General features: G+C 41.1%; 1 protein-coding gene across 6 annotated transcripts in view; it reads left to right on the top strand.

Moving 5' to 3' along the window:
* Positions 1 to 13,131, top strand: part of EGF (epidermal growth factor) — a 196,526-nt gene that overhangs the window by 172,119 nt on the left and 11,276 nt on the right. For 5 of the 6 annotated variants that reach the window (XM_073602430.1, XM_073602404.1, XM_073602394.1 and 2 more), the window contains 2 exons: positions 1,239 to 1,400; positions 12,807 to 12,884. In XM_073602430.1, the coding sequence (XP_073458531.1) occupies positions 1,239 to 1,400; positions 12,807 to 12,861 (217 nt within the window). In that variant the 3' untranslated portion in view covers positions 12,862 to 12,884. The remainder of the gene's footprint in view (positions 1 to 1,238; positions 1,401 to 12,806; positions 12,885 to 13,131) is intronic. The other variant, XM_073602421.1, reaches the window with a different exon arrangement.

The raw sequence follows: 13,131 nt of genomic DNA, 5'->3' as shown, positions 1-13,131 counted from the left end.
CACTGATAATATAAGTCCTACATATGTGCACTAAAATGATACCGTCCCAGCACCTGACTTTATACTCGGCATTATACAGGTTCCGAGAGTATACACTGAAATGCTTATGTGCTGCAGCCATACATTTATAAAAAAACTTTAGAAGCTGATTGACTACCATGCGCAGTTGCACCAGATTTTGCACTTTCCAGTTTTAGTAAATCAACCTCACTGATTTTATTCTGTTTTTGGGTATATGATTTTGTTATATCAGTTACTAAAATATATATTCACCTTTAGGCTTCCTGCATACTGGATGTTGGGCATTTTGCCCTGGTGTATGAAATCCTGGCATTTTAGCGTATTCCAGGCTGTGTGCAGTGGAGCCGGGTGGTGCATGCACCTTCTGCCCCCACCAAAATGCTGGGCTCTCATTAAGGCCCCTTTCACACTTGTGCAACTTGTCCTGCGACTTGGGACTGCACAGTCGCATGACAAGTCGTACCCCGTAATTTCCAATGAGTATCATTCATATCTGTGCGACTTCAAGTTGCACTGACTTCAAAGTAGTCCCTGTACTACTTTGGTCCGACTTTGATGTGAGTTGAGGTCCATAGACCTGACGTTTACACAGGCATTGCCTGAAATTGCGCCGGCGAATTTGAAAATTTGCGGTAAAATGGCAGCAAAATTGCGCTACTTTCAAGTCACGGCAGTGTGAAAGGGGCCTTACTGGGGCTTAGTGCCCAGTGTACATGAGGCCTTGTATGTAGTATCCTGATCCTGTCCCTGCCTTCCCCTCTGCAGCACCTTTGTAAATATAACAATAAGAAGTTTACACTGCCTAGCCTGCAGGTCTGGAACAGCTTTTACTTAAAAGAATTTTCAAACAAATTTTCTTCCAAGTGTCTGTCTAGTGGTATCTTACATAATATCAGTTAGTAGACAGTGTTTCAGCTCTCCTAATGCTACACTACAAATAATTGCATGCATTTGGACATACCAGTGGCTGTCCAGGGTAAAAGAGCAGAACTGTAAATGATAACAGCTGCACTCGGAATGCCTGAGGCCTAACACACTGCCGCAGCCACAGGCAAGCTAGGCAGAGTCCTCTACAACACCATTTAAACAAATTAAGTATATTAGTAATACTTTTTGTGACTGTTTGGAATGTTTAAAATGAGTGTAAGCACATTGTGCTATTTTAAAAACGTATTTTTCTCCGTGTGAATATCATAATATGTTAATTCACATTTCAGCTGTGTGAACGGGTATTTGGGAGAACAATGCCAGTTTGATGACCTGAAGTGGTGGGAGCCACGATCAACACAGATGAGGATTCGTAGTGTTACCATCGCTGTATCTTTGGTTGTCCTCTTCCTGACTCTGGGTCTTGGGTCCTTTGTAATATACCATTACAGGTGACTGCAATATTCATGTACTATAAGCTGAAGATCATTTCAGATAGTGATTATTTATAGAAAATACAAATACGTTAACTTTTCTGGCAAGTTGATTTAGTAGAGCAATGCAAAGTGTAATGACTCATGAAAACCATTCGATTTTGCTTTCCTGCAAACAGGAACTATATAATTTAATATGTATGTTTGCTTGTTAATGCACAGAAAATCACACCCAATCACAGTAAACATGTTGTGGTGCTCTACAGTACAGGTGCATTGCCCGCTACTGTAATAGTGGAGTTGATTTACTAAAGACACTTGACCCTCCCTTCTAGATTGTAAGCTCTAACAAGCAGGGCCCTCTGATCCCTCCTGTATTGATTTGTATTGTAAGTGTACTGTCTGCCCTCATGTTGTAAAGCGCTGCGCAAACTGTTGGCTCTGTATAAATCCTGTATAATAATAATAATAATAATAATAATAAAGGCAAATAGACACTCTGCAAGTGCAGTTGCTCCAGAGCTTAGTAAATGAGGTCCATCATGCTGACGTCCATCATCCAATCATGCTGACATATGACATTTGTTTAGTTACGTATTAAAATTCGGATAGAATTTTCGTTATTTGGAGGTTCGGATATATCTGAAACTCCGAATCACAATAGTAACGAATTTCAGTGAATCCAAAATAAATTGTAAGGAAAACAACAAATTAATTTGTATTTATTCGGAAGACACGATGTGATAGTTTGGGCCTTTTGTTAATATTTGAAGCATCCGAAATAACGTAACGACATAATAGATCAAAATTGATTTGGATCCATTCATTTTTATTTAGTGAGCGTAGCATGAACTAATAAGATTCTTTTTATGTTGGGGTTGAACCTGAGAGACCATTCATTTAATTTGTATGTGCACAGCCCAACAAACAAAGTCAATTTGGAATAAGGAAATCAATGAAATTTAATAACATAGCGAATGAATACATATTAATTCGGAACCATTCGTTTTATTCGGCTGAGAGTGGTGAGGTAGTCTTTGACTCTTGGATAATCAGCCTGATTCTTTTTGCATGAACATTCTTTCATTATTTAAAAAAAAAAATGCACTTTATATGAAATGGAAACATTATGCAATAAATACAGTAAGGTATAAAAGAGAAAGAAGTTGATTCCTACCTATTGTGTTTGGGTTGGATGGAGGTGAATCCATCAGACTTTCCGAATCATAACATAATGAATGAATCCGAAATTAATTTTGTTCTATTCGTTACTTTGGGATGCAGGTAACTCCAGTTGATATCGTCCAATCAGCTCATTCCATTTCTGTTTGTGAGTTGGACTTGCAGGGATATAGCCAATCTTCTGAAAAAAACTAAAGAATAACAGAACTTCAAAAAATACAAATTGATTCAGAACAACAAGTATAATAAACAGCCAAATACCTAAAAAAAAATCCAAAAACAAATCATTCTGGAATAAAGATTATGATGCATCGAAATGATTTACTTAATGAATTAAGCCTAAACGAAACTAAATTTTCGTCAAGCACATCTCTACAATCAAATGTTTTCTTTTTTTTCTATCATGTCATTAGGTATTCTTTGAAAAGTGATACTCCATCTCATTTACTAAGCTCTGGAGCAACTACACTTGCAAAGTGCACAGTCTATTTGCCTTTAGTAAAGTCACCCCAGTGTGTTTCATGATATGTGCAATGCAGTAACAAGTAGTAAAATGCACCACTCTGGGCATTCCTGACTTTGACTCTTAGCATGACTTTTAGAAATGGAGAACTGTATAATGGGAAAGAGGAAGAATATAGCAATGCTCAAGCTGCCATTACTGATATCTTTCTTAAAAAAAGCAATTAGCTAGAGCTTTCTCCCTCCAGCTTCAGCTGATTCACTGATCAAGAAAAAAAAAAGTGTGTGAAGTCAGAGTGAAGTTGAAACTCCAAACCTATATGCTTGTATTGAATCAGTGGCCTAGAAAGAATTGAAGTCAGCAAAGCCTATTTTATGTCAATGTGAAAACAGATATCTGCAAAGTGATTTAAATTAACAAAAAACACATACTGTACCATCTGAATGCATAAGTATCGACTCCCTTCAAGTCAATATTTGGAAGAAGCACCTTTGGCAGCCATTACAGGTTTAAATCTGGATGGGTGTCTATCAGCTTTGCACATCTGGACATTGCAATTTTCTCCGATTCCTCTTTGCAAAATTAATTTAACTCTTTCACGTTGCATGGGGTTTGTGAGTGAACAGTCACAAACTCTTTATTGGGGTGAAACTTAAGCCTCGTACACACGATCGGATTTTCGGCAGGGAATTGTGTGATGACAGACTGTTTGCCTAAAATCCAAACATTAGTACGCTCCATCAGACAATTGTTGTCCAGCTTTCCACCAACAAATGTTGGATGACAGGCTAGTAAATTTTCGTCGGACAACGGTCTTTTGTCAGATTTTCCTATCGTGTGTACACAAGTCCGTCACACAAAAGTCCGAAGTACAAACACGCATGCTCGGAATCAGTGCTCACCAAACACGACATTAGCAGAAGGTGCCCAAAGGGTGGTGCTTAAGAGCTAAAATTACACGTAGTACGTCACTATGTTCATGTTTGTTGGCCGACAATTGTGTACCGTTTGTATGCAAGACAATTTCCTGGCACACGCCCTTCGGACAAAAGTCTGACGCTTTGTTGGGGAACAATCCGATCATGTGTACGAGGCGCAGCCCCCCTGGCGGTATGATTATATCAGATTTTTGCGTCTCAAAGCAGTACAATTATTTTGCATAGAAATTTGGCATTTTATATTGTAGGCCTGTAATTCTTAGCAATAACACACTTAAATCTGTCCACCAAGAGTCTAGTAGATATCCCGGGTATGATGAAGTTTGAAACACAAAATCATAAATTTGAATATAATAAATAAATATAAATAATTATAAAAAATAATATAATAAAATTAAATTCCCCACGATTCACTATCGCTCAATTCTGCAAGTGTCCTAATTTACTATTGCTGTTTTCTAGCTGGTCTAAAACCACTTTTGACGTAAAGGGACCCTTTTTGGTTGCTATGGACGATCTCCAGTTTCCAGGCAGAAAGAAGAGTATACATAATATAAAACTGCATGCAGAGCATTGGACAAATCACTGGGGACAAAAGGGATGTGAAATGATTTCATACAGTACTGTAATCTGTAAAATTACAGTGTACTGTATGTATTATGATTTTTCACTTTTTTTAATTTGCCGCCAGGCTCAACCCCCGTGCGTCGCGACGCTCGCAGGGAACGGAGGCCGGCACAGAGAGGCTTCGGGCGGAGGACAGAGCCCGTGGACACAGTGGGGGGACATTGCAGGATCCTGGGGACAAGGTAAGTATACTGCTCTAGGATCCTGCAATGCAATCCCGAGTGTGGCTCGGGGTTACCGCTAATGGTACTGAAATTTAACCCCGAGCCACACTCAGGAAAACCACCAGGGAGGTTAAGACTTGGCCATTCCAAGACATTAACAATGTTGTTTAACATGTTCTTGTGTAGTTTTGACGTTATGCTTGAAGTCATTGTCTTCTTTGAAAACAAATCTTCTCTCTAGATTTAAGGTTCTTGCAGACTACATGCTTTCTTTTAGGATTCCTCTGTATTCAGCTGCATTCATTCTACCCTATACCCTTTCATGCCTTCCACAGCATGCTGTAGAGAAGCATCCTGCCAACATACCTCATTGTGGGGATAGTGCGTTTATGATGATGTGCGTTGTTTGGCTTATGACAAACAGGTAGTTTAGAATGATGGACTAACAGCTTAATTTTGGTCACATTAGACCATAGAACCTTAGAACCTTTTTACAGCTGAATTCAAAGTATCCTAGATGCAATTTGGCAAACAGTTGGTAAGATGCCATGAAAGTGTTAGTTAGCAGTGGATATTTCTGCCACTCTTCCGTAAAGCCATAGGTCTCCTGGTGGCTGCCCTCACTAGTCTTCTTCTTGGTAACTTGGTAACTCACATTTGGTGGGCAGCCAAGATTTACAGCTGTGCCATATTCTTTCCTTTTCTTAATGATGATTTAAGTGCACTTCAGTCCATCCAGTGACTTAGAAATTGTTCTTTATCTGTCCCCTGACTTGTGTTTTTCAGTTTCAGTTTTCCAATTTCTTTGTCTTCATAGTGTAGATTATGCTATGATACTTAGCCACCAGAAGTTAGACCTTTCTGATTCACACATATTTATACTATAATAAAGTAAAAGGCTGTAAAGACTGCGTAAGTCTGTGAACAGGAAGCAATGGTAACATAATATAGATATAATATAGATATAAAGCAATGCAATATGCACTGGCGCTATGCCTGGCCAGGGCAGTAGGGTCTGCTGGCATTGTATGGCCAGCCCATGCTAAGTTGGCTGCTGTCTTTCTGATAGCTGGTGCTGGGCCCAGCCAGCGACTGCACAGTAGGGAGCTGCTGGAGCTTTGCCCGGCTGGCACATGCACAGTACTGTGCTTGAAAGTCTCAGAAAGACAACAGCCCCTGCTGCACATACACTGGCCAGACAGCACCAGTGGACCCTATTGCGCATGCACCAGCCAGGTAGTTTCAGCAGTTCTTCTGCTACGTTCCACATGCAAAGCACCAGCTGGCAGGAGGGTGCATGTCAGGGTGGCACCATACAGATACTGAAAACAAATGAGACACTCTATACGCAGAAACTAAGCTGAGGAAACTTTCATAGGCTGGTAATGCTGTATAGACTGCACAAGATTGTGAACAGGAAGCAATGGTAACATCGATATAAAGCGATGCAAAAATCAGGTGTTTGTTCAGAGCAGAAATTGAATACAGTATATCACAGCACAGCAATTCCAGCGGCAGAGAATTTTTAAAAACAACAGTTCTTGAAGTTCCACAAGCAAGTTTCATGCAGATGCAGTGCAGTTCGAGCCATTTAAAATGAAAGGCTCAAATCGCATGTGATTTGCACAGGAATGTGGCGTGATTCCCATGCAAATCCAATGCTTGTGCAATGTGAACTAGGGCTCAAAGTCCTTTTCAATGTAGCTCGATATATTTGGATATGATAGTGGAAAGAGACTGTAGATCGACTTCTGTACAACCAAAATGCCCATACATGGATCAAGATTTGCCCAGTCCCTGCTGAACCAGCTGAATTTCGATCCATGTATGACCAACTTAACTGAGACAATGTTATTGGAGTCTCTGTATTTTATGGTTAGATAATTGAAAAGCTTGGATCCTTCCTGGCTCCGGCTAAGTCTTTAATGAACTTCAAAAAGAAGAAGAAAGGCAGAAAGCATTTGTTACCCCAACATTTCATATTCCTGATATGTGCCTGCTGTACCATGTACTTGTATGAAAAAGGATCCTGTTCTCTTTGTATTGCTTCCTTTGTGTGAAATCCCTGGTGTTCTCACCAGTCCCCCTGCTTTCCTATTTCAAACTGAGCACAGCATGGGTCCAAGGTGCTTTGGGGTGGGGGGCACAGTGCTGCCCCAAAAGCACTCCCTCATGTTGAGGGCATGTGGATGGGTATGATCCAGGAGGGGGGGGGCACTTGCTCCCCGCCCCTTTCCTGACCTGCCGGGCTGCGTACTCGGATAAGGGTCTGGTATGGATTTCGGGGGGGACCCCGCGCAGTTATTTTTTTATTTTGGCATGGGTTTCCCCTTAGGATTCATACCAGACTCAAAGAGCTTGGTATTGTCGGGATCAAAGTCAGATCTCATTCATTGAAGTCGAATGGAAGTCGGACATTAAGTCGCAGGGCAAAGTTGGATCCACAGTCGTACGACTGTCGTGTCATACCAGTATGAAACCGGCCTAATATAGGAAACTGTAATCTGATTACTGATTATCTGTTGCTTCAAAAACGGGGGGGGGTAGGTGTTTTTTAAAGTGATTTTTCAATATAATAAAGCATGGAGACATGGATGAATGGGTGAGTTTGCTTTGATTAAAAATAAATGAAATAGCGTTTTCAGTTTTTGGTGGTCAACAGTTTAATTCTGCTTGAAAGATCTCAATAAGAATTTTACGAACACAACTACAGTATATACATACATCTAAACTACAGTTGAAAATAAGTACTGTATTGGCGTATAACACGCACTTTTTCACCCTGAAAATCGGGTGCAAATAACGATTGTGTGTTATACACCAAAACTTCAATTTTATTTCCCTTGGAGGGGACAGGGAGGGGGGGCGGGACAAGCGTCATCACATTACATACAGTGAAAATCTCCTGTTTACTGGGCGGCCTCTTTAATAGGAAGTCCCGTCTCCTGGGCCGCCATTGGACCACTGTTCTGTCTATCATAGGAGATTCTCACTGTATGTAATCTGTCGGCGCTCATCCCGCCCCCTCCCTGTCCCCTCTAGGCTGCAGATGGGCATCGATTAGGCTACACTGAGGGCAATGGCGAGGCTGCTGCATTGATGGCAATGGTGAGGCTGCTGCATTGATGGCAGTGGTGAGGCTGCTGCATTGATGGCAGTGGTGAGGCTGCTGCATTGATGGCAGTGGTGAGGCTGCTGCATTGATGGCAATGGTGAGGCTGCTGCATTGATGGCAGTGGTGAGGCTGCTGCATTGATGGCAGTGGTGAGGCTGCTGCATTGATGGCAATGGTGAGGCTGCTGCATTGATGGCAGTGGTGAGGCTGCTGCATTGATGGCAATGGTGAGGCTGCTGAATTGATGGCAATGGTGAGGCTGCTGCATTGATGGCAATGGCGAGACTGCGGCATTGATGGCAATGGCGAGGCTGCTGCATTGATGGCGACTGATGAGGCAGCATTGATAGCACTTGTGAGGCTGCAGATGGGCATTGATCAGGGTGCATTGATGGCAATGGTAAGGTTGCAGATGGGCACTGACCCTTATTTTGCTTCAAAGTTCCTTATTTAAAATGTACGTTTTTTTTCCTGAAACTTCCCTCTTAAAATGAATATGCGTGTTATACGCCTTGGCGTGTTATAGCTGATAAATACGGTAAATAAATAAAATTAAGCCAAAACCAATTTCTTTCTATTTAATGTGGTGATAATCATATATGTGCTGTACCTTTGGGAAAAGATGGCGATTGCCGCAGGCCCTTAAAATTACATATTTCTAATTATGCACTTGACCTCGACAATATTTGTTTCCACTACTTCTCCTCTTGTTTCTGAAAATGGCTTTATGTCACTGAGCATCCAGTTCTGAAAGCAAATGGCCAGATTCCTGCTGAGAGCTGGCATGTTTTGATTGAATTTTGAAAATATAACATCATGGTAATCCCTGTTTTCCTCCAAAAAGAGACCGCCATCTGTTCCTGATTTAACCATCCCATTAGTTATCTCAGCTATCTTGACTTGGATGTCTGTGTTTGCTGCGGCTCTGCTTAAAGTTTAACTGAGCCATGAAAACATTACATCTATGTCACATGTGAAGACATCTGGTGAGAAGGCTCACACGCTACTGCACCAGAATACCCATCCAGTCTGACATTTTGGTTTACTCGATGACATAATACATGTAGCTTTGCTAAAAAACATATGTGCTAAACAGAGGAATAGGCCAGGTTGAATCAAAGACCATATTAACAAATTGCATTTTTTTTAGATTGCTACTGATGACGTGAAATACCTGTGTAGGTTTTTTATTCTTGACTGGGAAATTTCATATGATTTTTTTTTATTACCAGTCAGATTTTATATTGTTATTTTTCCTGCTTTGGCAAACTGAAGCGTAGGCATTATGCTATGCTGCTGCTATTAGAAGTTTTGGGCATAAAGGCCTGCATAATGGGAATCACTACCCATCAGTAGAATCCAGGGTGACATATAACTTGCAGCTGTTTGGTGCTTTTCCATTGTGACAAACCTCCACTCAAAAGCCCACCCCACCTTCTGTCCAACGATTGGTGGTGGTTTAAGGGTGGCAAAACCTTGTTCAGTTACACTACTTCACCTCCGGAAAATATATCCCCCTTCCTGACCAAGCCATTTTTTGCAATATGGCACTGCATTACTTTAAGTGACAATTACGTGGTCGTGCGACACTGTACCAAAACAAAATGTATGTTGTTTTTTCCCACAGGTAGAACTTTCTTTTGGTGTATTTGATCACGTCAGCATTTTTTTTTTTTGTTGCACTAGAAACAAAAAACAACACATTTTTTTTCTTTCTGCTCTAACTCACATCCAATAAAAAAAATTAAAAAATCTTCATCATTTTAGGCCAATATGTATTCAGCTACATATTTTTGGTAAAAAAAAAATCCCAATAAGCGTATATTGATTGTTTTGAGCAAACGTTATAGCATCTGCAAACTACAGGATATTTTAATATTTTTTTTTCTTTACTAGTAATGGCTGCGATCAGCAACTTATAGCGGGACTGCAATACTGACAGAAGGACAATCTGCCTTGTTTACATAGGACAGACTGGCACTCTGTCAGTGTACCGAACAATCAGAGGGTGCCGGCGGACATCGGGTTTGTGGGGCCCGCTGATCAGCACCCGCTGTGTAAAATCACAGCGGGAGCGAGCTGCCGCCGTCGAGCACTCACTCCCAAAACCCAGAAGTGCAGAATCACGTATATATACATGATTCTGCACAGCGCGGCTGCCCTGTAGCAGTAAATCTGCCATGGGGCAGTCGGCAAGTGGTTAAAGGAAACATTTTATGGATAATTAGTGGTGTCTCCTCTTGCTGACCTCTCCTTTTGAAAATGAAAACACCTTAAGACACACAAAAAATGTACTACTAAGTGCTGGTTCACATTGCAGCGATGTCCGACATCGGATGTGATTCGCATTGCACTGCAGTGCAAATCACATGCAATCTCTGTGTGATGCGATTTCAGCCATACAAATAGTATGGCTGAATTTGCATCACATTCGGATCAAACTCGCACAGGACCCTTTTTTTGGTCCACAGCAGAATCAAATGTGATCCAATTCATGTCTGAATTTGCAGTTTGCACTGCGATATGCAAACTGATTTAGGGGTGTCATTAACTTTTAACTTACACTCCCAGCAGTTCGCATAGGGCAGTGTGAACTGCCGCTGGGAGACATGCGGGAACCCACAGTGGATTCGCATGGATCCCGCATCGCTGCAGTGTGAACCGGCACTTAACCTGACTTTTCTCCAACTTTCCTGATCTGCAGGTAAAAAAAAGGTTGAAATTTAAGGTTATGGTAAGTAAACAACCAGGTAACTAGCATATTTAGAAGAAGTTCAACAATAGCATTTGCCTGTGCCAGGGTGGTTCTAGAATACTGGGCATAAGAACTTTTTTTTTTTTTTTTACTATTGTGATGTTTAAAACTTAACAATTGGCTTTTATAGATGGCATAGATTGCATTCTCAATACATCACAGAATCCTTACAAACCTGTTGCAGGGCAAGGTTTGACATTGTGCTATAATATTTGGGCCTTGATATTTCTGCTGCTGTCCCATGCTGGTTTCCTGTATTTTAAGGGACTCTGGAGACAAGAGATTCCCACCAAATTTCTAATTTGAGATTAAGTGCCGAAGCTATGACACAGCCAAATAATTGTGCCACCCACTGCAAATGGATTCATCTTAGGGTAGAATATGTAAATAATTATAGAGTTCTGCATAAAGATAGTGACATTGTAAGATATAGGCAAAGACACAAATCTAGGTGGGGAAATGTGCCTATTGGAGTCTTTAAGAGATTTTAGATGTTGGTAGATGATAGGGTCCGTGTGTGCCCACCTCTACTAATATTACAGTGGCCTTGGCTTTACAAAAGCATTTTCAGTGACTTTTCATGTTAGTTATAATGGTCTAAAAATCTTGTTTTTAAGTGAATTGGCATATAAGAGTATGTTAACAATACTCAGCTACCTACATGATAACAATTTAAAGTAGAGCTTTTGCAAATATTTGTTGGTCTACTTAGCAGTGCAGGACAGAGAATAAAACATTGGACCCAATTTGCTAGCTTTGAATACAACTCATACAGTTGATAAAAAGTTGAAGTAAAAAGTTAAAAAGCACATAGAGCACATTATTACCAAAAAAAGTTGTATTCTAATCTGTTTCTGAGACTTCTTTAAAATGAGCCAGATCTAACCATGGACTAAGGAGGATGGTCATACATGTAGGAACAATCCAACCACCTGAAGCCTTGTCTATTGACTGTACACACATACACCTATGAGCCATAACTTTATGACCACCCACCTAATATTGAGCCTCTTTTGTGGCCAACACAACCTTGACCCGTCGGGCATAGACGCCACTAGACAGCTGAATGTATGCTGTGGTATTTGGGACAAACCCATTAGTATCAGATCCTTTAAGTCCTGTATGTTTCAAGGTGGGGGCATTCATGGATTGGACCTGTTTTTCCAGCACATCCCACAGATGCTTAATGGACTGAAATATGGAGAATTTAGAGGCCTAGTCAACACCTCAAACTCATTGTTGTGTTCCTCAAACCATTCGCAAACTTGCTGAAAGAGGCCACTGCCATCAGGGAATATAATTTCCATGACTGGGTGTACTTGGTCACCAACAGTATTTAGGAGGGTGGTATGTGTCATCTACATGAATGGCAGAACCCAAAGTTTCCCAGTAGGTCATTGCCCAAAGCATCACACTGCCTCTGCTGGCTTGCCTGCTTCCCATAATGCATCCTGGTGCCATATCTTCCCCAGGTATGTGACGCACATGCACCCAGTCCTCCACATGATGTAAAAGAAAACATGATTAATCAGACCAGGTCAGCTTCTTCCGTTCCGTAGTCCTGATCTGATGCTTACATGCCCATTGTAGGCACTTTTGGCTGTGGACACGGGTCAGCATGGGCACCCTGCCTAGTCTGCGGCTACACACCCCATACACAACAAACTGCAATGCCCATTTTTGTTCTGCTTTCAAAATATCAGCTTTACTTGCTGCCTAATTTATCACACCAACTTTCAGATGCCATTGTAACGAGATAATTTGTGCTATTCACTTAGCCTGTCAGTGGACGTAATGGTATGGCTGATTGGTGTATGTACAACTGGATGTCCCAAACATGCATGTTCAGATAAATAGAATAGAGAGGAAGGAGCACAATCAGACATTTCTAGCTTTTATCTTGATGAAAAGCATCATAATTATGCAAGGTTTTATAGCCTATCCAATCGATCCCTTGGTATCTACTGGTGTCCATGAGATAAGAAAGAGATTTTCACCTTATCTATCCGAAATCTGTCACTTTGATGACAATACAATTATGTCTATGACCAATACAGGGACCTGATCGGCTATAAAGATGCATAACACCTGTGCTACATCATTATTCACACGACATTTTTTAAACGCTACCTAGGTCAGTCTGACTTACTGCATTCTTATATTTCTGTTTTCACTGTAAGGTATCAGCTCGTACAAAGCAGAAGCACTGGCGGGCGCCACATCGAGCCATATTAGCAATGTGCAGAAGCCAGCCTGAGGTACAGTAATTCTTTATTATTAATAAGTCGCAGCAGAGGATCAAAGGGCAGTGGGGATCCACTTGAGATTATCCATGAAATAATTCACATCTTCTATACATTAAATAGCTGCCAGAGTCATTGAGTACTTTGCCCTGAACTCCAGGTCATCTTACTTCATTGTTATCCCTCTAAGTTCACAGCTGCTTGGATGTTCTGCAGTTATGAGCCAGTGTTATTGTTAGCCCCAGCACACAACAGTTGGAGA

This window comes from Aquarana catesbeiana, linkage group LG01, assembly GCF_042186555.1.
Source record: "Aquarana catesbeiana isolate 2022-GZ linkage group LG01, ASM4218655v1, whole genome shotgun sequence".
NCBI classification, from domain to species: Eukaryota; Metazoa; Chordata; class Amphibia; order Anura; family Ranidae; genus Aquarana; species Aquarana catesbeiana.
The sequence above is the reverse complement of the archived record's forward strand: the minus strand, read 5'-3'. Positions and strand labels throughout refer to the sequence as shown.